Below are 25491 nucleotides of genomic sequence, written 5' to 3' on the forward strand. Positions count from 1 at the left end.
TCATTATATTATTCTAAGTCCTAGAAATGGACTCCATTGATTGACTGATTCATTCTTCAGGAAATACTATTATTAATCTCATTTTATAGGTCAGGTAATTGATAACCTGTGAAAATCACAAGTTTGGAATTGACTAGTAATCAAAAGAGAAGCAGGCAGGTTCTATGGCTACTCAGGAGGTTGAGATCTGAGGACTGCTGTTGAAAGCCAGCCTAGGCATGAAAGTCCATGAGACTCCAATAAACCACCAAAAAGCCAGAAGTGGAGGTATGGCTCAAGTAGGAGAGCTCTAGCCTTAAACAAAAAAAGCTCAGAAATAGTGCCCAGGCCCTGATTTCAAGCCCCAAGACCAGCATGAAAGCAAAGAGAGAGAGAATGTTAGACGGGAATTCCTTTATGAGATAAAGAGAGGCCACATCTTGAGAGGTCAAACTGGGAATCTTTATTAGAAAGCCAGAAACTGCAGGTGGACTCCTGACCTAAAGACCTGCAGCCCAGAAAGTCATTTGTACAAAACTTTTTTGTATATATAATATATATCTATATATAGATATATATAGATATATTATTGTAAAGATACAGAGGGATCACAGTCACATGAGCAAGGTAATGAGTCCATTTCCTATTGAGCATTATTACACCCTCCTTTATTTTCCCCTACCATCCCTTTCCTCCCCACCTCCCCAACTCCTCCCTCTCCTCCCCCACAAAGTTATAAAGTTCATTTTCAATACACTGTTTTGTACATCTCATTGATACAATGGATCATCCTGTATCCTTATTTCAGCATTTTATTTCCCTTCCCCTCCCCAAATTAGAGAAGTGTATATACAAGATGCAGGGAACCGACATCAAATACAGTTATACTGTGGGGGAGGAACATACATAGAAAAAAATACATGGTACATTATAAATACATTAGAAACAATAGCAAGCAAGAAAAAATATTTGTGTCCCTATGTTGGGGTTCAGTTCGCTTAACATCATCTTATATGGTCATATGTACATAAAGAACAAAATTTTTTAATGCAAGTTTGGGCCCTCATTCTCAGGAAAAAAAAATAACAGCTTACATTGTATTTTTGCCCTCCATGAACTCTTCACCTCCGAAGTTATGAACAGAAAAAACTCAAATGGATTTGTTGCTATTCTGCTGTTTCCTGTCCTAATTGGAAGACATGTTCTCTGAAAGGAAAGATTATCAAAGCCCACTGTAATTGATATGCATTTCCAAAGATGGTTTAACTTTTCTGTTATTACTTGCAATGAAAGGGTCAAGTTTAAGACTTCTCTAAATCTATGTTCTGCATCTCTGTTAATGTTCCTAGTGTTAGCTATTTGTTTAATGATCAATAGCACTGAGTTTTTCAGAAGCTGGCATAACCAAGTCAATGTTTAACTGCATTCTTTTGGTCTCGAATAGCCAACTAGGAGTTGGAAGGAAATCTCCATAGAAACCAGTCTTCCAGGAAGTGGCCAGAAAGCTTACTGTGTGGTGAAATAGAGATGGAAAGATGTCATGAAGGAAATGATTGCTTTGTAAAACTGGGGTAAGCTTCTGGAAATATCTTAATTTTAAAAGCTACATTAAGGTTCTCAACCCACCATCATGGTTTTTCTTTGAATAGCTTCATGAGGAATGGGCCTGAATCATTCCAGGGCTCACCCTCGGGTGACCAAAGTCACTCCTTTGCAAAACAAACAAGCCAAGATTCCCTCAGCTGGCTCTACGCACTTGTCATCCAGTCAGAAGTTGGAAGAAAAGAGTTCCTATTCATTTGAAAAACTGCAGGATGGGAATAAAGCTTTGGAAGAGCAGCTACCACCTCTGCGAGAATCCTGGTACAGAGGACCTTCTGCAGGTAAACATAAAATTCAGCATGAGATTGCGTGTCTGGACTAAAGGAAGCTGTTACTAGGTTTAAGTGACTGTGATCTCACAAAGCGTAGATGATTGAGAATGAAGTCTGGATGGTTAAGCTGAGAATTGAATGGTCGCCAATTTAAAGACTTTTGGTATGTAAGAATGATTGTGTAAACTCCACGATTGTACAAACCCCATCGTGTACAAAGGGATTTTTCACCATTCCAAATGAGAAGGAAAAATTATTATATTTCACCTTAGCTTCTACTACTTTCTGTGCTTATGCTTGCTTTTGTTAGGCTGTTGACATCATATGGGTATGGATGTGATAAATGATGACAATTATGTTTCAGTAGATTCTAAATTTAAGTTATTATCTCCAATAAAGTTTAATGCATCAGGCTTTGTGGTTTTCAAAGCAGAACGTTAGTCAGGCACCAGACTCACACCTATAATCCTAGCTGCTCAGGAGGCTGAGATCTGAGGATCGCAGTTTGAAGCCAGCCCACACAGGAAAGTCTGTGAGACTCTGATCTCCAATAATTTTTTTTAAGCCAGAAGTTCAGTTATGGCATGAGCGGTAGAGTGCTTGAGCAAAGGAGCTCAAGGACAGCACCCAGGCCCTGAGTTCAAGCCTCAGTATCAGCAAAAACAAAGTCGCACTTTAGGAATGGGAATTTTGCAACCACTCCAAGCAGAAATGATTTATTTTGTAGGACAAACAGTGGATGAGTCACCCTTGCCTGTAGCTAACCATGTTTTTCATGGTTAGCTACAGAACTAAGGGAAATATTTTCCATGATGATTGGGAGCTCTGAGCCTAGAAATTATCCTGGGATATCTTGTAAGACATGTAGCATGTTTTGCGGGAATCAAAATGATATTTAAGCAGACATTCTAAGTTGGGTAGAAAAGTACATGCACATATACCATATAATACATATATGTATTTCATTTGTTTCTTCTTCATATTCTGGATCAACAATATAAATATGTCTTCTTAATGGATGACTTGGTGAGAGTGCTTTGAATGTTCTTATGATAACTAGCAAATCATGTCCAGAATGACCTCCATGGCTACTTTCCACACAATTGACAACATTGACTAGTTGTCACTTATACAGCATTTTCAAATAATACTCTTTCAACTTCTTCAGCACAGCAGTGGAAATTTTCCTTAGTTCTACTGACAGATTTCTGCCCCCCCCCTTTCTTTTTCCAATCCATCAATCCAGATGTTTAAGGTTTTGGTAATTATTTTCCTTTAAATATCAAGCTGGGAATGGAATGTGGAAGCACGATTTTAGGCCAATATTTTATCATTTGCATTTATGGAGGGATCCTGCTATAGATGGTTTATCTCCACACTTGATATATGGGTTATACATCCGTGACTAAAAGGAGAAAAATTGTGTTGACAAAGTCTACTAACTCATGGTCAGTCTAATTTCCTAATCTAATGGTAAATTGTTTGCTTAGTGGTTTTTTCTTGTTTCTGCCTCCAGTCCTTCAAGTACCCACGGCCATGTATTTTGACATCCCACTGGAACCTAGAGAAACAAGTATTATTAAAAGGCATCCACCCCGAAGACTTCAAGTAAGATGAATTTAAACGGCTTCATAAGGAATTTCTTGGATTTAATGGTAACTATTAACTAAGCTGTTAATGAAAAATGTTTTCAGAAAATGTGGCCAATTGCAGAAACGACTTAGGATTTGCTTCAGAAATGATTTTGCTTTTTAAGGCAACCAAAATGAGTGTGGCAGCAAAGACAGAGGCATGGAAACTTAAAGGATGTGATCTACCAGTGATTCGTTGAGGGTTATGAAAACCACATGTGATAAATAACAGCCACTTACATGATTATTACCTACTACAAGTCAACTACTACACTAGGCAACTTGATCTATGTCATTCATTTCATCACTTAACCCCCATGAGAAAGTCTTAGTTTTGTTTTATAGATATAGTAAAGAGGGTTATTTGCTCAAAGACACCCAGTCTTTAAAATCTGCACTTTTTGCATCAGTGTATATGATCTCTAATACCTCTTTCAATCCCTAACCTTTTATCATCCTAGATGTCAACTGGTTCTTTAAGTTAGAGGCATTGGATTCTAAGGTAATAAAGCTAGAGCTTTCAATCATTCACCTTAATAAAACTTTAATGGATTTCCTTTAGAGCGCTACAAATTCTAAGAAATCTTACCCTAGAAAGGAAAAGGAATCAGAGTGGTCTTTGAAAATGTGCATCAGTTAACAGGAGGGTTTGGTGCTCTCTTGTGAGCAGGATCTATCACTGACATTTGAGAAAAGGAATTATAGCCCCAATCCACCTGCTTACAAATCACCCAGATGCCTGGATCAAACCCAGGAGCTCATTTGTTAAGGATTATTTCTATTTCCATTGGTTTTATTTACTTAATTCTCCAGAAGCTCAAAATTATTGTTTGAAGTTATTATGGTCTGTGGTTGCAGGGGAAAAAAGCACCTTTTTCCAAAAATTAGAAGCCTTGAATTATATTGCTTAGTTTAAGAAAAATAAAGCATATCTGTAATAAATTAATATCTTTAAAGTTGTGTGCAAAAACAATGAGTGTATCTCTGAATAAACTAAACAACGCTAAAATTTGTTTTATTCTTAAACCAAATATCTTTTTTAAGGAGTGTTGAAGATATATCATTGTGAAACTGCTAAGCTGATTGAATCAAGGATTGACTCAGGCAGAAGTATACTATAACTAGTATAATATGCTATGGTTTACAAAGTACTCTTAGTATCTATCATTCCTTAATAAGCTGTGCTTGGGTTTGTTGGTTGGTTGGTCATGGCCTTGAACTCAGGACCTGGGCACCATCCCCGAGCTTTTTCACTCAAGGCTAATGTTCTGTCACTTTGAGCTACAGTGCTACTTCCAGTTTTCTAGGAGTTAATTGGAGGATAAGAGCTTCACAGACTTACTTGCCATGGCTGGCTTCAAACCACAATCCTCAAATCTCAGCCTCCTGAATAGCTAGGATTATAGGTGTGAGCCACCAGCACCCAACTTGTAGTTGGATTTTGATTTTCCTAGTGATCTTTCCAGCTCTAACACTTTACCTCTATACTAACAGACAGCTTTAAAAATGAAAACTCAAGAAAAGAATTACTTTAATGCAAAAACTCTCTTACTACATCTCTTATCTTCAACCACTAGCAATATGCACAACAAAAAAGTGTGTGAATGAATGAACAGATGAATGATGAGACCCAACATTCCACAATCAAGGTACTCTCTGCTACTGCTACCTCCAATATTACTGTATTAGAAGTCCAACTGACTAGCCAATGCAATCAATGTCTCTTAATTATTAGCATAGATAAATATCGTAGTGAACACAAGAACAGAGAATCATCTAAACTTAGGGAAGAATTATGCCTTAAGTGCCAACTCTACGCTCTCCTCTGTACATTTGCTTTAACCTCCCCTGAAGATCAGTTTTCTCTGCTCCTCAGATCTATTTGATAAAATATGACTTACATCTTAGGTTCCAGTCAAGTGGACAGATTGTCTGGACCTTCCAGGCTCTGATTCCAAATTCCTGGAGGTAAAGATCTTATTGGTTCAGCTTTGCTTGTGATTTTCGGCTCTGATCCAATGAGCTCTGAGCAGAAGACATGTTCACACAGTAGAACTGTGGGCGGAGGAGTCACCCTGTAGATTCTGGAGTCAGCTCTGAGAGAAAAGGGAAATCACTAGGAACTTGGCAGACACTACCAAAGATATCAGCTATAATTATCTTCACAAATGAGGCTCAGCACATTTTCCACCACAAATGGGTTTTTGAGAGAATAATAAATGCTAGGTTCCCATGACATGTTAATTAATAGCCTGATCTCTGCCAAAGAAAATTCTAAAAGTATTTTTAATTATTAAACCAAACTTAATTGCATCCTAAATAATTTGAGTTGCACATTTGGCACTCTCTACTTCCTCAAGTATACTCCTCAAGTATATAAAGGTCATGAACTAAGGTTTTTCATCTCAGAACTGGGAGTCTCTGCCAGGGACCTTGGATTGAATGCTTCCCCTATGTGAAAGAGTTGACCAGGAAAGCCCCTCATCATCTTCTCATATAATATCCCCAACCCCGCTTAACTTGGGGTACCATACACACACTCCCTTCTTACTGCTCACCCTTAGATTGATAATTGGATAATTCCCTTATCTCCAAAATTTGTTAGAATTTTACCATCCCTATAAGGCCAAGCCTGACCAACTTGTTAACAATTACAACCCTCATCCCAGCCCTTCTGACTCCCTTGCCCTTCACTATCTTGTTTTTACCTCTATACCATCTTCCATCTAACATATCAAATGCTTTAATCATATCCACTGTGTTCATTGCGTATTTCCTTCACTACTTCCTTGCCTTCAATGCTAGAAAATCGTCTTCACGGAAGCAGGGATTTTTTTTTTCTGTCTTGACTAATATATCCAAGGGGCCAGAACAGTGTTGGACACATACTAAGTGATCAATAGGTTTGTATTGAATACTGAATGAATAAATAAGAAGAGAGAAAAAGTATTAGGAATCTGCTGTGAGAGGTGTTATTTTTGGTATCAGACAGCATGGAGTCTCCTGAATCATGAATATAGTCTATTTACTCTTTGTTTCTTTTTCATCTTTCAATGATATTTTATAGTGTCCCAGCCCAGGCAGGAAAGTCCACGAGGCACTGATCTCCAATTACCCACCAAAAAGATGGAAGTAGAGCTGTGGCTCAAGCGGTAGAGCACCACCTTGAGTGCAAAAGCTCAGAGACAGTGGGGGGTGGGGGGCAGGCCGCTCGGCTGGCGATTGTCTGGGGCGGCCTGGGACGGCCCCGCAGCGGCTGACCCTCTGCCTGCGGGGACGGGAGTCGTGAGGAGGCCGTCATGGCGGTGTCAGAGAGCCAGCTCAAGAAAATGGTGTCCAAGTACAAATACAGAGACCTAACTGTACGAGAAACTGTCAATGTTATTACTCTATACAAAGATCTCAAACCTGTATTGGAGTCATATGTTTTTAATGATGGCAGTTCCAGAGAACTAATGAACCTCACTGGAACAATTCCTGTGCCTTACAGAGGTAATACATATAATATCCCAATATGCCTATGGCTGCTGGACACATACCCATATAACCCCCCTATCTGTTTCGTTAAGCCTACTATTTCAATGACTATTAAAACAGGAAAGCATGTTGATGCAAATGGGAAAATATATCTTCCTTATGAATGGAAACACCCACAGTCAGATTTGTTGAGGCTTATTCAGGTCATGATTGTGGTATTTGGAGAGGAACCTCCAGTCTTCTCTCGTCCTACTATTTCAGCGTCATATCCACCATATCAGGCTACAGGGCCACCAAATACCTCCTACATGCCAAGCATGCCAAGTGGAATCTCTGCTTACCCCTCTGGATACCCTCCTAATCCCAGTGGTTATCCGGGCTGTCCTTACCCACCTGGTGGCCCATACCCTGCCACAACAAGCTCTTAGTACCCTTCCCAGCCTCCTGTGACCACTGTTGGTCCTAGCAGAGACGGCACAATCAGCGAGGACACCATTCGAGCCTCTCTTATCTCAGCAGTCAGTGACAAACTGAGATGGCCAATGAAGGAGGAAATGGACCGAGCCCAGGCAGAGCTCAATGCCTTGAAATGAACAAAGGAAGACCTCAAAAAGGGTCACCAAAAACTGGAAGAAATGGTCAACCGTTTAGATCAAGAAGTGGCTGAAGTTGATAAAAACATAGAACTTTTGAAAAAGAAGGATGAAGAACTAAGTTCTGCTCTGGAGAAAATGGAAAATCAATCTGAAAACAATGACATTGATGAAGTTATCATTCCCACAGCCCCGCTATATAAACAGATCCTAAATCTGTATGCAGAGGAAAATGCTATTGAAGATACTATCTTTTACCTGGGAGAAGCCTTGAGGCGGGGAGTAATAGACCTGGATGTCTTCCTGAAGCATGTACGTCTACTGTCCCGAAAACAGTTCCAGCTGAGGGCACTAACGCAAAAAGCAAGAAAGACTGCCGGTCTTAGTGACCTCTACTGACTTCTGATAGCGGCTGGAGAGTGACCTCTTCTTAAAGGATTCTTTTCTTTTTTCTTTCTTTCTCTTATCAGTAGGTGCCCAGATAAGTTATTGCAGTTTATCATTCAAGTGTAAAATATTTTGAATCAATAATATATTTTCTGTTTCTTTGGGTAAAGACTGGCTTTTATTAATGCACTTTCTATCCTCTGTAAACTTTTTGTGCTGAATGTTGGGACTGACTATGCTAAATAAAATTTGTTGCATAAAAAAAAAAAAAAAAAAGCTCAGAGACAGCACCTAGGCCCAAAATTCAAGCACCAGTTCTGGCACAAAAATAAGTAAATACATTGATAAATTGGATTTTCTAATACTTTGTGTTCTCTATTTTAATAAGTGAAACAGATCTTAAAGTAGTTTATTTCTATGTGGTCTTGTGAAATGAATTGATTACTTCTAGCTCTTTTCTAGTCTCTAAAATGTTTGTTCTAACATGTGTTATCTGTTCCTCTTAAGTTTAGTAAAATATCTTTAAAGTATCTTTAAATACCATTTTTCTTGGCCACTTGTCCTTTTAAGGGAAATCAGAAATTTTCTTACTAACTTAATCTCTTTTATGTCTCTTAGTTTATTTTCACAGCTTATTCTTCTTGCTAATGTATGTTTCCAGGAAATTGTCCATTTACCTAAGTGTTTGGATTTATTGTTGTACAGTCTCATCTTCTTCATATTCAACTCATATCTTAATTTTAAGCTGAGAGCCTGGCTCTGATTTCCTGCCCTGTGGAGCATTTTAGATCCCTTTTAACAAGTAGAAATAACTCACAACCAGCAGAAGCCCTAAACACCTTATGGACTAATTTCTCTCTCTCTCTCTCTCTCTCTCTCTCTCTCTCTCTCTCTCTCTCTCTCTCTCTCTCTGTGTCTCTCTGTCTGTCTCTGTCTCTGTCTCTCTCTCTGTCTCTGTCTCTCTCTCTCTTCCCTCCCCTCACACACACACATTCTAACATTTCTATTCAGTTTCTCAGCCTAAGGAAATGTTTGTCTTGTATTAAGGCCAAGCTAGCTATATCTTTTTCACTTTTGTGTTTTTCATTGTTAGTTGTTCGGAGAAAAGGATGTTAATAAGACATGAATTGTTTGCAAGGCCTTGATCAGCAATTCTTCCTTAGCTTTGTGATTTCTCAATACTGATGAAAAGGTGTCCTGGATACCTTTTCTGCTTCCTAGAACTTTAAAGGACACATTCCTCAGTCTTGATGTGAGCCCAGGTTTACATTTTTTCTAGTTGCTCGGGCCCATCTTCCAGTTCTTACAAGTAAACAAAAGCAAAAACATTCAGGTCAGTGTCTATCACCAAGCTCAGAGACTTGTGGTCTATGGTCTCATTCTGGTGCTTGAACCGTCTAGCAGACTTTCCAACTGATTATGCTGACCATTGATTTGTATAAGAAGCCAGATAATTCAGAAATTGAAGGAGGAGTATCATTCCATCAATTGTCTAGTACTTCTTTCCATCATGTTCTTTGTGAAGAAGATGAATTGAGGCATGTCACTTCCTAGGTAGAGAAAAGGACCATGCATAGGAGCCCCAAATCCTGAGGCAATATCACTTGACTGGTTTATTTAGATGCAGTCAATTCTCTTTTTTTAATTAAATTATATTTTTATTGAAAAAGTGATGAGCAGGTTACAGTTATGTAAGGTAATGAGTACATTTGTTTTTAATCATTGTTACCCCATCCTTCATTATCTTCCACTGCTCCTTTTCCTTCCCCTCCCCCAAGTTGTAAGGTTTATATCCAACATAGTGTTAAGTATCAATGTTGCTTTGGTTCATCCTTTGTCCTGCTGTTTCTGTGATTCTCTTTCTCTTCCACATAGTGAATAATCTTATATATAAGGTACAACGTACAGAAAATGAAGAGAAATTTAAAAAAATCTACCTACAGGGCATAAGAACCTCTTGTTTGCATATATTGGAGTTCATGTTGATATGCTTTATTATATATGGTCCTACGCGCTAAGCAGCTGGGTTATTGAGATCCCTTGTTAAGAATGTTGTAGACTCGGGAGCTGCTGTCTCACGCCTGTAATCCTAGCTACTCAGGAGGCTGAGATCTGAGGATTGTGGTTCAAAGCCAGCTCGGGCAGGAGAGACCATGAGACTCCTATCTCCAATAAACCACCAGAAAACCGGAAGTGGCGCTGTGGCTCAAGTGGTAGAGCGCCCGCCTTGAGTTGAAGAGTTGAGGGACAGCGCCCAGGCCCAGAGTTCAAGCCCCACGACCGACCAAAAAAAAAAAAAAGAATGTTGTAGACAAAAAATATTTTAAAAATATTGTAGACATATTCTAGTTCTTACAAATAAGGGAAATCATGCAACCTACTTATCTTTGGGTCTGCCTTACTTCATTTAATATAATTTTTTCCAAGTCTTTATATTTCCTTACCAATGGAACAATGTCATTCTTTCTGATGGAAGCACAGAACTCCACTGTGCATATATACCTCATCCTCTTGATCTATTCTTCTATTGAAGGTCATCTGGGTTGGTTCCATATCTTAGCTATGGTAAATAATATTGCAATGAACATGGTTGTGGTGGTAGCTTTAGTATGGCCTTGTTTGTGGCCATTTGGGTAAATGCCCAAGAGAAGGATTGCTAGATCATAGGGAAGCTCTATGTTTAGTCTTTTTTTCCCTCATATATATTATTGTAAAAATACTGTACTGAGGGGTTACAGTTACATGAGTACGGTTTCTCTTCAGATCATATAAATCTTTCACCTTTTATTATGTTTAGTTTTTTGAGGAACCTCCATACTGCTTTCCAAAGTGGTTGGACAAGTTTGCATTCCCACCAACAGTGTAGAAACGTTCTCTTTTGGCTGCATCTCCACCAACATCTGTTGTTATTAGATTTCTTGATAATGGCCATTCTAACTGGGGTAAGGTGGAATCTCAATGTTGTTTTGACTTGCATTTATGGCTAGAGTTGTTGAGCAATTCTTCATGTGTCTCTTGGCCATTCGTATTTCCTCTTCAGAGTCTTTTGCCCACTTTTTAATGGGATGATTGTTTCTTTGGGGGTTTGTTTTTGGAGAATTTAATTTCTTAAGCTGTAGGTATATTTATCTAGATAAGGTCAATGTTCCTAACATGTTTTTTGGTAATTCTCAGAACAAGTGCAAATGGACCCTGTTTATGTGTCAATTGCTGCCATCTAGTGGTTTTTGTGGAGGAATGATGTGGGTGTTTTAGTTCTTTCAAGGGCAGACAAGCAATTAGTTGCCTGGAGAGAGGTCTTGAAGACATCTACCATTTAACCCTTGCCTGAAATGTAAATTTAAGTTGAAAGATTGAGACTAGAAGACAAGGATTGAGAGTTCTCATCTCTTCTTATCAAAGCAATACCTTGGGTATAAGAAGTCACAAGCAGATGATTTTAAGTGACTAAATATCTGCCTTCTTCAAACTCAATTTTTTCAATTATACTGTATAAAAAAATCTTCTGGGCTGGGAAGGTGGCTCAGTGGTAGAGCACTTGCCTTGCATGCATGAGGACCTGGGTTTGATTCCTTGGCACCACATAAGCAGAAAAAGCCAGAAGTGGCACTGTGGCTCAAGTGGTAGAGTACTAACCTTGAGCTGAAGAGCTGAGGGACAGCATCCAGACCCAGAGTTCAGCCCCCATGACCAACAAAAAAAAAAAACCAAAACTTTTCTGTGGCCTACTAATGTATTGCTGTATTTGGTTTATTCACTAGAAGTGCTGTGGAAGCCAATAAACCCCATGTTGGAAAGAAATCATTAGAGTTCTTGGGAACGTTCAGAAAAATATCTACTCTCAAGATACAGTTAAAACCTGGAGACTGTCCATCTCCAGTGAATTGCCTAGAATTTCTTTAGTTAATTCCAGGGTTATCTGAAAGTAAAGTATTTTTGAGAAACAGTGGAAGAAATTTCCCATGGGAAATTTGGAACTGGACAGACCTGAGCTTGAATCCCAGTGATGCCTCTTTGTAGCTGTGAAAATTTGGACAAGTCATTAACTTATCTGAAATACACAGGATTCACGTGAGGATTAAGTGACGCTTTACAGATATTCCTAGACCTGGTAGACATCAGTAACTACAAAGTCATATAGAACTCAACACAAAGACCTAAATCCTGAACCCACCAGTGAAAGAGGAGACACAAACACTTCCTTGATCTCCCCTTCTATCCATAGCTTCTCCCAGTTATGGCTTGTTTTTCCTGACATAGGAGTGTTGCTGTAATGTCTGAGCAGTATTGATGTCATTGGCTGTAGCACGGGGTCTGCCTAGCACTCCTACTCTAGAGTCATTGTTTCTTAGTCTCCTTTCCAGATCATTCCAATCTATCAGTTTCACAGTTTTCTCAAGTCTACAGTCTTTTGTTCTGTACTTCTCACTCTTGACCTTGCTTGCCACTCTGGTTTCAATCATGTTCTACTCAGGGGTGATTCCCAGTATTCATCTTTAGTACAGATCTTTCCTCTGAGCTGTATGCCTGTGTATCTAATTATCTACTCAACATTTACACTGTCTTAAAGGTCTCTCCAACTCAAGTTGCTCCAAATCAAATTTGTATATTTTTTTCTAAATTCAACCCATCCCACATCCCCAACAATGAACACTGTCCATCCTCTGTGTTATGGACAGTGTTCATTGTTGGGGATGTGGGATGGGTCATATTCTAAATAAGGTCATATTCTGAAGACATGGAGAGTACAGATTAATTCAATATATGACTTGTTACATTCATTTTCAAGTTTGTGTCCTCGAGTTATTTATTGTCCTACTCATGCCCAAGTGACTTTTTCTTCCAAGCACTGAGCACTCTTCACAACTATCAGCCAAGCAATCACACAAGTCTGTGTTGCATAGTTACAAGCTCCACAAAGAACCATGTCCATTTTTATTGATTACCATTACATCTCCACACCTGGCAAACAGTATGCGGTGAGCAAATAAACTCTCCAGGTCCTTCTTGGTACATCAATGTGAGAAAACCAGCTTTTCTCCCATGCCTTCTCAGTCAGGACCGCCCCCCACCTACCTCCATGCCCCCAGTGCTTATCTTGAGAAGCATAAAGTGATCCAAGGTAAGAAAAGCAGACCCACAGTCATGCATTGCGTTCAGTCTAAGTGATCTTTGAAGCTCCAGCATTGTGTCCACCATAAATCCAAACTCTGTTAGAAAAAGACATCTCTTAAAGATGTCTAACAGATCTCTTGAGATCTGTTAGAGATGCACTCTCCCTTGCTACGAGTCTCAGAGTTATCTGTGATTATCGCTGGGGTGTTTGAGGAAGTGTCTCTCAGGTCACTTCCCTGAGGACTGGGTAAGTTATAATAAAGTCGCTTCCTGATGCCTCTTTCATCTCTAATAGCATAAGAGCCTGGCTAAGTGATAATTTTGGACATGACCCCTCAGTTTAGAGAAAGGACTCTTAGTCTCTTAACTCACTGAGCAAGGTTTCAATTATTAAGCCATTGATAACAGTGCAACAGAACAGGAAGCAACAAACAGGTTGAAGAGCCTTTAGCACAGCTGTAACTGTTAAACTGTTGGAATCGCCTTCCCAGGATGTTTGTGGGTACAAATGCTGCTTTGGCAATGTGCTAAAGTAGTTTAATATCTGGCTTTTATATTTCATCATCTCATGGTATGACAAGTGCTGAATACTCTAAATGTTAAACTTCTAGAAGCTTGAGGCCATTGACCTGCCACAAGTAATTACCTCTGAAAGGTTCCTGGGCCGGCAAGAAGCCAGGACAAGGCACAATACAAAGGTGAGCTATGGCAGTCGCCAGAGGTGGTGGCTAACCGTGGGACTGTATGGGGTGGTGAGTGGTCCTTGTCATGATTTCCCTACACAGAAAACTCAAAGCCACATCAAATAGTTAAGTCCTTCACAGTCAGAACATTGCAAGGCTACCTGTCTGTTCTCTCTAGCTGTGCACTGCTTTTTTCCTCTTAGGTGAACTCTAGGCTCTTTCTGCTTTGTGGTGAAAATGGCCATGTAGATGAGCGAGAGGAATGTTACATGGAAATTGATGGTCCTAGAAACGTTCAAATCTGTGAAAAATACATCACAACTCTCCTCTCTCATTCTTCTCTCCATTTAAAGCTTTCTCTTCATTCTGTTTGCAAGCGAAACCTATCTATAGTTTATTCCTATTGCCTCTGTCATGGCCTCAAAATCTAATCCCAGGAAAGGTCTTCTATGGATCTTGATACTGTTACACTTTTGTAAAGTTCTGTTGAGAATTCCCCCTCCGTCTCCATGTCTCTCTGTCTGTCTGTCTGTCTGTCTGTCTGTCTCTGTCTCTGTCTCTGTCTCTCTGTGTCTGTTTCTGTCTCTCTCTCTCTCTCTGTCTCTCTGTGTCTCTCTGTCTCTCTGTGTCTCTGTCTCTCTCTCTCGTGTGCGCGCGCGCACGTGCGCATGCACACACACGCACACACACACACGCGCGCGCGCGCACACACACACACACACACACACACACACACACACGGTTCATCTTGAAGCTGGCTAGGTGGTTGCTATGTGGCTGGCTGATTGGGTAAGCAATGCCCAGATACTATCAGGTCCTCAAGGCCACATTTGTGCTGCTGACAGTGGAGGTGGGCCCCTCCCTGAGTCTTTTATTGGCTGACACAGTCACTGTTCATGCGGCAGCACTAAAGCTATCACTCAATGCAGCCCTTCCTTTGCTGGCAACAGCAGGTGACAAATGGAGATTTAGTCACCTTCACTTGCCCTCAAAAACTGTCTGCACTGTCCCAACTGAAGTTCATGATATCCCTCAGGGAGACCAGCAGAGTCATAGATAATCAAAGTCACATCCTTCCTTAGCTGCAAGGCACCTGGTGGCTTACATGGGCACGCGAGACTACACCATGGTGAAATCTATCCTATTTAACCATTCAGTGGTTCTCCTCTCATTTCATAACCTGACCATCAGTCAATGGTAAGGAGAGAACGAAAGGTCTCATCAAACCAGAAAATATCTCTGGAGAATTAGTAATAAATATCTCCTGGCAAAGGAAATGAGATTTTAATGAACTTGTCAAAACTCTTGGATGCCACGTTTGCAAAACTCTTTAAGGGCCTTTGCAACTATGTAATATATATAGCAGAATGCCATTTCATTCACTAATAATGATACTTGCTAAAGCCACACAATACTTTATCTGTATCCTCAAAAAGATCTGTATAGATTAGGATGGATTATGGTCTTACTCTGTTCCAAAAAGGATTTAACAATGCGGATTACACATCATCAGTAAAAAATTACCCCATACTAATTGAGTATGTCATCTTTCATGGCAGGAAATAGAAAAGAAAATGCCAACTTCCATGTATACTTCTGGGAAAAGACAATATTTGCATAAGTTGCAGATGCTGGAAATGAACCGTAAAAGACAAGAGGTAAATAAAAGTGTCATATTGACCAAATTTGTACCACATAATTGCAACCCCGACACATGACTACTGTTGAGAATAGATGATTTAGCAGTCAGTACTTAGCATTTTGGAATCAACGATTCAACGACTAACGCTAACAGCTGGGTTGAATCTGTTTTCAGTCCTCTCAAGGATATACAGAGGCTTCGAATGTCTCCTTTTAAAGAAGGTTGCTCCTCTGATATTCTGGCTCCAGTGGGAAAATATGATGATGTTTCTTGGTTTAGTAAGGGGGATTGGATCTTTATTCTGATACCTAGGCCTCTGTCTATAATTCATGCTGCATAATTATCCAATCAGAAAGACCTGTCTTGGTCTATTTTCTGCTGGTATACAGAAACTGGGCAATTATAAAGACTTTTTTCTTTCATAATTCTGCAGGCTGGGAAGTCTAAGACAAGTGTAACTCATTGGCATCTAATTAGGGCCTTCATACTGTGTCATAACATAGTAGAGAATATCTCATAGACATTGGGTACAGGAGAGTGAGAAGACAGGAATAAGACAAAGCTACAGCCATGGAACTTGTTTTCATAATAACCCACTCTTTAAATAACCCACTCCTGTGATCGAGGCCTTAATCTGCCTAGAGGCTAGAGCCTTAAATGTCTCTTAAAGGACTCTTCCTCCAAATACCATCAACATATAAATTTGAGGATTAAGTTTCCAACGTTATATATAGACACTGATGGCTCCTGCTTGTAATCTTAGCTACTCAAGAGGCAGAGATCTGAGGATCATGGCTAAAGCCAGCCTGGACAAGAAAGTCTCTGAAACTCTTATCTTCCATTAACGACCAAAAAGCCATAAGTGGAGATGTGGCTCAAGTGGTAGAATGCTAACCTTGAGTAAAAAAACTACGAGACAGCCTAGCCCAGAGTTCAAGCCCCAGTATAGGGACACGCACACGCGCATGCGCATGCACACACACACACACACACACACACACACACACACACACACACACACACATGCACACACACACTTTTCAATATATGAATTTGAGGGGACACATTCAAAACAGACCTCTGATAACCAATTCTTTTAATAATGTCCTGTAGCTGTCATACTCTGTAGTCTCCCCTGTAAAGGAATGAGCCCAAACCTATTGCCATCTGCCATTCCATCCTCATCGTAAGGAAGCTATACTTCTTTGAGCATGTGGGTACCTTTCCCTCCCAATAAGCCTGAGACAAAGGAAGCTCTCATACCTTCTAATAGGAGGGAAAAAAATATTATGTTCAGGGATTACAGGTGTCTATGGACAGGCTACAAGTTGCCAAGTGGTGGATGGGCTGATGTGTTCTAGCAAAGGGAGTTAGTGAAAACATTAACTACTTATGGCTGTTCATTTTTAGGCCCAGGTGGAACTGAAGAAAAATCTTCCCAGGGAAGCAAAGAACAATAAGCAAAAACAGAGAAATCATAAAGCCAAGAAAACACTTGAAAGCATTCCAAAGAATGGAGACTATGATGTTCTAACCATATTGCCTGATGAAACCATGAACAGACGTTCAGGTAAATCATATTTTTGTAGAAGAGAGTATTTCAAATGTTTTCCAAACTTCAAGTAAACTCCCAGGCTGTGAGTCTAGTGAAGAAAGTGAGAAGACAGAAAACAATCTCCGTGTTTTGCTGGTATTTTACATCTCAGAATACAGTGAGAATGTTGTCACATAATTTTGGATCCTAGGAGGACAAGACAGAAGCTCTGTAATAAGATATTTTCTCTCTCTTCTTTTATGCCTTCAACATACCTTATATGCATTATGGGAATCCTTGTCCTGTTCCCAGGAGGAGAAAAAAAAAATAGCTTCATTTTCTAGAGAATGAAGCTCATGGGGACACATTAACTTGCTGTGGCATGTGTTGGAATTGCATGTGCTGGTTTGGGGTCCTATGTACATGCCTGGTCACACAGCCCCCTAGTGTCAGCACTCAGGGGCACAGTTAGAACACTGAAAATGAATCCAACACCATGGCCCTCCCTACGCTGCTCCTCCATTGTCTCAGTGGGTGCCCCCCCCCTCCATGCCATGTTACTCAAGCCAGAGCCCTCTTCATCCCTTCTCTCCCTCTCCTTGCCAGGTAAGTGTTAAGACCATTAACATCTCTATTATTACGGAAGAATAGTAGCACACAGGACTGTTAATGTTCTCTAGTGCTGGAATCTGCCATCTCCTTCTTTCCCAATGGTTTTGCCTTGGATCTGGTCCTCAGCCTGTCACTCCAGGGCCACCTGACCAGGTTCTCCACTTCAGGTCTTACCTACCTCCCCTTGGACATTCACTTCAGCGGTTCTCAATGTGGCTTCAGGCCAGCCAGCTGGAGACACATTCAGCTTCAGTCAGGGTGACTGAAATGGAAATTTCTGGATGAGGACCAGCAACCTGGATTTAATCAGCCTTCCAGGAGGGTCCTAATAGCCCCAGAACTTAAGAAACAGGGGCTGGGAATGTGGCCTAGTGGTAGAGTGCTTGCCTAGCATGCATGAAGCCCTGGGTTCCATTCCTCAGTATCACATAAATAGAAAAAGCCCAAAGTGGCACTGTGGCTCAAGTGGTAGAGTGCTGGCCTTGAGCAAAAGAAGCTCAGGGACAGTGTCCAGGCCCTGAGTTCAAGCCTCAGGACTGGCAAAAAAAAAAAAAAAAAAAAAAAAAAAACCACACACACCTTAAGAAACAAGGAACTAGGAATATTTCTTTACTCTTCTGGCTGATCAAAATATTCCAGTATTCCCAATGTCTGGCAGTATTGTTATCACCTGGAAGTACAAATGCAAGAACAAATTTCAAGTTCCACCCACACCTTCTGAATCAGGATCATTTATCAAGATCCCCAAGTGATTCTCACCCATATGGACATTCTAGAAGCACTGTACCAATGGTAAAATGCAACTCTGCTCATGTCAATCTCCTTCCTAAACACAAACAAACCACAGCCAAGCAATGGTGGCTCATGCTTGTAATCCTAACTACTCACGGGGCTGAAAGCTGAGGATCAGCAGGAAAGTCCGTGAGACTCTTATCTCCAATAAACTAATCAGAAAAAGCCAGAAGTAGTGCTGTGGCTCAAGTGGTAGAGCACTAACCTTGAGTACAAAGAAGCTCAGGGACAGCACCCAGGCCTTGAGTTCAAGTTCAGAAGAGGGAAAAAACAGTCTCATTCGGGTAGTCCCCATTGACCTGAAAACGAAAGCTAAACTCCTTAATATGGACTAGGCCTTTTAGGAGCCTGCTGGTACCTATCTTCCTATCTCCATCTCTGGCTTCCAGCCTTTCATACACCCAATGGCAAACTCAGCCTTGGGTTGTTCTGTGCTGTCCAGCCGCCATCTATCTGTTTTCATAACTCTCTATTGCACTGCCCCACCCATTAGAGAGCCCCTTAAGTTCTTCCTGTCCATATTTCCCCAAGGTTGCAAATGATCCATATTGTTCACACTCACACAATTGCTGTGCTGTAGACCAAATCTTCACATCAGCAGTACTGATCACTTGAAGCGCTGCAGAAATGCTGGCTGTGTCTCTGGAGGTCTTAAGTTCTAAGTGCAAAATCACCTGCTAAAATAGATTTTGTCTCTGCTCAGAGAACAAGATGCTTAATCAATAAGGTGATTAAATAAGAAAAGGCTGAATAATTGAAAATCTACTCAGGACATCCATTTCACCCAACGCTTTCAAGTCTCAGAATGAGATCTATTTTGTAGTCATATATACAAACAACTTTCATAATTGAAAAAATACTGTCAAAACCACCAAGGAAAGGGCCTCTGCGAAAGTTAGGCACTGACAGTCATCACGTGACAGCATGCCTAGAAGACCAATACTGGCAAAGGATTTGGCAGATGCCCCAGGTTTGGAGTGGCCCAGGAGAGACTATGGCATGTGGAGAAGGGAGTTTTCTTTTGCTCTCCTGAGCCTTCCTAACATTCCAGCTATGGTTTTGTTGAGTGCTCATTGTAAGCCAGTACTGTGGTCCCCTCAACTCCTATGCAGCATGGAAGGTAGGAGTTACCATCGCCTCTGTGACAGAGGCAGGATTCCAGACCAGAATTGTTTTTATCTACTCACTTACAGCTTCATCAGGATGCAGATGACTCGAGGCTCTAGGCCCACCACCTTAGGAAAGCCTACAGATCTGAAAAGCAGTGACTCTTTACCTTTAAATGGCTCTTGATCCTTTAAGAAAAATCTATACTCTGTAAGTTCTGAATGGATGTGGAAGCAGCTTTCAGATATTGGCCTACATAATCCTTTGCCTTTGATCTCTCAGGGGATCAAGGTGGCAGAAAGAGTAGCTCATTCAGGAGTCAAGTCCTGCTCGAGACAGGGAGGTATGGCTATGTCAACAGGTACAAACAGGTCATAAACAGCAACTCATTGGGGAACCAGTCCCAACTTCATCTTCCTGAATCAGAATCTCTGGGGATTGGTGGGAGGAGGTGTTATCTTACAGTTGAAAATTTTTCTGAGTGATTTTTAGGATTAATCCAACATAGATGAACTTAATAACCTTTGAAAGTTCTCAACACCCAAACTTTATGAGAAACCTTTTCTTTTTAATAACTCTGTGTGTGAATACACATGACAAAATGAGCTTAGAAAGGGAAGATTTTGCTAGCATGAGAGAGGGCAATTTTAATTCTTCTCACTAAAATGAGATTGCATTTATTTAAGACCCTTTGGAGGGAGTGGTCTGCAGTAACACACTCATTGTTTCTGTAGACTCTAAAAGGATGGTGGGCACTTCTTAAATGAAAAGCTAAAGTAAATCAAATTCCACAGCAAAAAACAAACAAGTATCCTCTAATGAAAAATATAAAGCTGAGCACTGGTGGCTAACATCTGTAATCCTAGCTACTCAGAGGCTGAGACCTGGAAGATTGAGGTTTGAAGCCAGCCTGAGCAGAACAGTCTGGGAGACTCCATCTCTAATTAACCAGCACATTAGACACATAGCTGCATGCTTACATATGTGTATGTACATGCATACATAGCTTTGAAGAGAGACAAAAAGAAAAAGATGCAATAGATAATTCAAGATTGGACCCAGGACCTAAAAGATCAAATGCAAGCAAACAAGAAGTAGTCATAAAAAGTATTGCTGGACTAATCATAGATATTTGAATATGGATCCTCTATGAGCATATATTCTACCAGTGTTGTAGTTCCTAAATGTAAGGTTTTATTGTAATTATGTAAGAAAAAAAGTCTTCATTCTTGAAAGATTATAGTAATATATTTAGGAGTACCTGCAATTAATTTTTGAGTGGTTCAGCTGAAAGCAACATTGTGGCAAAACATTGTGGATGGGTTGGGGATATAGATGCATATTCTACTAGTCTTGTGATATTCAGGGTATTCCACCTTTGTAAAAGTAACAACTGAAAAACGTTTAGCTGGAATATATAAAAATATCAAGCAGATTCTTCTGTGTTCATAAAAATCTAGGCATGTAATAAAACAATCATTGTTAGAAAAAATCAAATTAAAAGACCTTCTCATCTTTCATAGGAAATTCTCATGATTCAGAACTTTTGGACTATCAAGCAAGAAATGAGTATTGTCACCAACAAAATGGCAAAATGGAAACATGGCTCCATGAAAAAGAGGCTGGGAGACAGCTCGTCTGGGACAGTTGGAGCTCAGACTCAGATGAGCTGGAGAAAGATGAGACAAAACCACGCCCTCTTGTGAGAACTAGGACAGAGAAAATCCTACTTTATGATGAGTTTTTTGACCAAGAATAAGAATGCCACTCACTCCCCCCAAATAGTGAGGGTATTGAAAGCTAGGTTTTCTGGTGAAAACTAAAATCCTTCAAGTTCGCATATGAATCTCAAAGTGATTCACTCTGGCAAACTATGGGGATTACTGCCGGTATCACACCCGCTGTTCACCTCGGCTGTAGAACCGCCTCCACACTGAAGGGCTGAAACAACCATCATTTTCTTCCTCACCATTCTGTCTGTGGTTGGGCCAGCAAGGTGGCTCTTCTGCTAGTCTCTGCACATCTGTCATGTAGCTGAAATCAGACAGTGACTAGATCTGTAGTCCTTTGAAGGCCCAATCAGGATATGGTGCCAACTGCACCTTGCCAGCTCTCCATGCCTCTTCACAAAGGTCTCCATGACAGGGTAGTGAAATTTCCTGCATACCTGCCCAAGCCTCTAACTAACAAACTCTGCCAATCTCTAGTCAGAGAACTGACTCTACACTTCTGCCACATCCTATTTTGTGGAAGCAAGCTGTGTGCCGGATGCTAGCCAATGAAAAGGGTCTATACAAGGGCACACTGGCATCCATTTTCAGACCCTCCACTACACCATGCTTTTAAGAATAAATTAGAACCTATAAAACAAATAATACAAATCCAAATATGTATTGATATAAATAAAGTGTTGTTTTAAAGAAAAGTCAGTGATGCTATGCTAATTTCTCAGCTCACTTAGGCCACATTTTCATAAGTTTTACATAACAGAAAAACCTCAAAAAAAAAAGATGTGGAATAATGTCTGGCATATCAGGCCATTGTGAATTAAAACTCAAAATATTAATACTCCTCAGATTATAAAGTAGATTTTAGAGTTTTTTAAAAACTGAATAGAGTTAGGCACTGGTGGCTCATGCCTGTAATCCTAGCTACTCAGGAGGCTGAGATCTGAGATCATGGTTCAAAGCCAGCCCAGGCAGGAAAGTCTGTGTGTCTCTTATCTCCAATCAACCACCAGAAAACTGGAAGTGGTACTGTGGGTCAATGTGGTAGAGCACTAGCCTTGAGCAAAAAAAAGCTAAGTGCACAGGCCCTGAGTTCAAGCCTCCTGACTGAAAAGAACAAACAGAACATCAGCAGCAACAACAACAACAAAAAGTCCTAAATGAAGCAGTGCTTGCTCATGCCTGTAGTCCTAAACTAGTCAGGAGGCTGAGAACTGAGGAGCGAGACTGAAAGCTAGTCCTGACAATTATTTCCAATTAGCTACCAAAAAGGAAGAAATAGTGCTGTGGCTCAACTGGTAGAATGATAGCCTTGAGCAAAAAAGTTAAAAGATAGTACCCAGGCCCCTAAGTCCAAGCCCTAGGACTGGCAAACAAACAAGCAAAAACAAAACAAAAAGCTAAATGGAAAAATAATTTTAAGCCATCCAGAAGTTTTCAAGGATTTAGTAAAACTTTAAAGCAAAGCAAAACAAAAACATCCTTTTAAGTCTTCAATAAGAAACTTCCAAAACTAAAAAAAAAGAAGAAGAAGAAGAAGAAAACACTATGTGAATTTGACATTTAGTCAGTTCAGACAAGTCCCTACGGAGATGAAAAGTTTGAACTGCCAGGGGATGAAAAGCAAAGTTTCTTCTGACTATGCAGGGCAATTAGGCTATCCTGGCTTGGGCAGGTATGAAGGAATTTTTAACTACCTAATGGTACTAAAATGACCTCATCAATTTCTGTTGCATTTTAATTTTTAAAAATGTGCTGTTTCATTTTGTGTGTGTGTCAGGCAATAAGCTTATTTGCACTGAATGAATAAATAAAGTGCTTAACCAGTTAGCCTTCTCCAGTTAGGCCCTTGAGAAGAAAAATGAATCCAAACCATCCCTAGCGTCCTCATCTATTATGGTGGATCTAACAGCCTTTAAAGTACAATGGGAAACTCCCAAACATTGAAGGTAAGAGAACCAAATCAGCCTTCACAGCTCTGCTTTGTCACTTAAATTAGATAAAGCCCTCATCTCCAAACTCAGTGGACTGTGAGCTTCATGAGGGCATGTATAGCACCTTCTCCCTGTGGTACCTCTATTTCCTAGCACAACATCTGGCACTAAGTTTATTATTGAATGTTTGCTGCATTCATTCATTAATGTGTTGAATTAACTAGTCAATTAGAGAAGCACTTGTTTCTTCCCTGCCATGTAGTGGCTCCTGCACATTTCCATCATTTCTCAATTGTCTTATATATACAAGGGTGGTTGTAAGCCCAGAAAGGGATATTTTCAAAATTTGTACCTCTTAAATAGATGGCCTAAATTAAACGTTGCCATAGGGTACATAAGCTATACATATATACCAATGAAGATTCCATAGCTCAATATATTTCTCAAAACTAACTGCAAGACAACCAGTCAGAATTCTTTTGTTATTTGCTTCCTTTGTATAGAACTCTTCCTCACCTGTTAATAAATTCAAGAACTAGACATGGATAAGTTATGATCATAATAACTGCCTTTGTGTACAATAACTACCTATGTGTGCCAGGCACTCTTCAAATGCTTTACATATTTAATCCTCACATCAGGTTTTGTGGGTTGGTATTAATACCATTAACATTTTGCAGATGAGGAAACTGAGGCACGGAAAGATTTTTTTTTTTTAGTAACTTTCCACATTCACCCAGCAAAATTTCCTTTCAGGCTAGACAATTGTTTACCAAAAATGGATTGCTGGGAGCCAGGGGCTTGTCCCTCCTCTCCCCAATTTTATTTCCAACACACCAGCTTCATTATTCCAAATTAACTGACAGCTGAACTGTGGGCACAGGAAAAGGTTAAAGGCCCCCTGAAAACTGGAGATGAGAAAGTAGGCACTAACATAACATCTTCCCTGTCTGGGCTAAGAGTAGCAGGGAAAGCATTCCCCAGTCCACCCACCCAGACAAAATAGAGTTGCATACTGTATCTAGGGCTGAGAACAACAGTGCTCACTGCTGGTGACAGGTAGCACCCCTGTTGAATGATCAAAAATTAATAACAGTCAAGATTTGTGGGTGCTCACATTGATAGTAGCGGAGGGGTGCTGACATGGGGCTGATAGGTTGTTTTTTGTTTAGTTAGCTAGGGATTTTAGCTTCCATGTAAACCTAAACCACTCTTAAGGTTGAAAATCACAGCATTAGCACCTATAAATATTCTACTTTGCCAGAACATGCCAACTTCTCTCTAAAAGCAACAACTTCTAAGGTAAGGTGAGTTTTCTTGTTTGTTTTTGTGCCTGAGTGTAACCCCTGAGCTTTTGTTCTCAAGGATAGCACTCTACCACTTGAGCCACAGCTCCACTTCTGGCTTCTTTTGGTGTTAAATTGGAGAAGAGTCCCATGAGCCCTGCTCCAGTGCCTCACACCTGTAATCCTAGCTATTCAGAGGGCTGAGATCTGAGGATCATGGTTCAAAGACACCTGGGCAGGAAAGTCCATGATACTCTTATCTCCAATTAATTACCAGAAAACTGGAAATGGCACTATGGCTCAGGGACAGTGCCCAGGCCCTGAGTTCAGGCCCCCAACTGACAAGGAGGAAAAAAAAAGAGTTTCACAGACTTTCATGCCCAGACTGACCCTAAATCTTCAGATCCCAGCCTCCTGAGTAGCTAGGATTACAGGTAAGAGCCACTAGTACCTGGCTCCTGACTTTATCTTGATGATAATTCTGAGCTACTGAGTTAAGATTTAACTAAAGATGACTTTTACAAGAATTGGTAGACTTGTAAACAAATGGGTAGCTTTTGCTACTAAAACAGAACCTTTCAAGGTAGAACACAGAACACCAACTCTGTGCTGATGCCTTTCTTACCATGGAAGTATATTGATCATCAGATTCTATTAATATTAACAATTTCCTGTCTTGAATGAATAACAAAACCTCACTAACTTACTGTACTGACAGTGGGTTTGTGAGAAGTATACTAAAGAGTAAGTTAGGGAATGTTATGCTATCAAAAATCTGAATTATATTTCCTTTTGAAAGAAACACTATCTTATTCAAGTAATAAACAATATAGAGAATATAAATACTAACATATGTTACAAGGCTAGCAGATATGGTAGGGGCTATCTAAATCTGCTTTCTTTGAAATGGTGATGATCTGGACCTCTTCATGAGTGAGTAGAAAAGCAGGATTAGTAGCTAGAAAGGCATGACCTGGTAAAAGGAAATCTTAAAGGTTACCTGTGTTTTGAGGGTGGAGGGATTATTTAAGTATTGAGAGTTGCTAGATGATATGATTGCATGTATTTGCTCACCTCACAACATAAAAGCTACAGGTGAAAACTTTCTGTGAGGAAAA

At 40.2% G+C, this 25491-nt stretch overlaps 1 protein-coding gene and 1 pseudogene across 4 annotated transcripts; both read left to right on the forward strand.

The window, feature by feature from the left end:
- The first annotated feature begins 1445 nt into the window (after positions 1-1445).
- Ccdc198 (coiled-coil domain containing 198) lies at positions 1446-25491 on the forward strand. 3 transcript variants are annotated; one of them, XM_070032805.1, is made up of 7 exons: positions 1446-1550; positions 1629-1862; positions 3370-3461; positions 13668-13754; positions 15299-15397; positions 16792-16951; positions 20950-25491. In XM_070032805.1, exons 2-7 carry the CDS (start codon positions 1640-1642, stop codon positions 21183-21185), a joined length of 897 nt encoding a protein of 298 aa, XP_069888906.1. In that variant the 5' UTR covers positions 1446-1550; positions 1629-1639; the 3' UTR covers positions 21186-25491. The 3 variants fall into 3 exon arrangements, with proteins under 3 accessions (XP_069888906.1, XP_069888915.1, XP_069888896.1); XM_070032795.1 differs by having other exon boundaries at positions 1458-1862; XM_070032814.1 differs by lacking the exon at positions 15299-15397 and having other exon boundaries at positions 1456-1862.
- Positions 6647-8217, forward strand: LOC138834084 (tumor susceptibility gene 101 protein pseudogene; annotated as a pseudogene). Its single transcript, XR_011373998.1, has one exon. The product of XR_011373998.1 is annotated as a tumor susceptibility gene 101 protein pseudogene (transcript).

The sequence above is a fragment of the Dipodomys merriami genome, unplaced genomic scaffold (assembly GCF_024711535.1).
Source record: "Dipodomys merriami isolate MVZ:Mamm:240054 unplaced genomic scaffold, mDipMer1.0.p SCAF_1, whole genome shotgun sequence".
NCBI classification, from domain to species: Eukaryota; Metazoa; Chordata; class Mammalia; order Rodentia; family Heteromyidae; genus Dipodomys; species Dipodomys merriami.

What these genes read in the sequence shown, in the direction of transcription:
- Ccdc198 (XM_070032805.1), top strand. Translation starts at nt 1,640, where the DNA reads ATGGGCCTGAATCATTCCAGGGCTCACCCTCGGGTGACCAAAGTCACT. An exon ending in GTACAGAGGACCTTCTGCAG is followed by an intron (nt 1,863 to 3,369) that starts GTAAACATAAAA and finishes TTCTGCCTCCAG; the next exon opens with TCCTTCAAGTACCCACGGCC. An exon ending in ATCCACCCCGAAGACTTCAA is followed by an intron (nt 3,462 to 13,667) that starts GTAAGATGAATT and finishes TTAAACTTCTAG; the next exon opens with AAGCTTGAGGCCATTGACCT.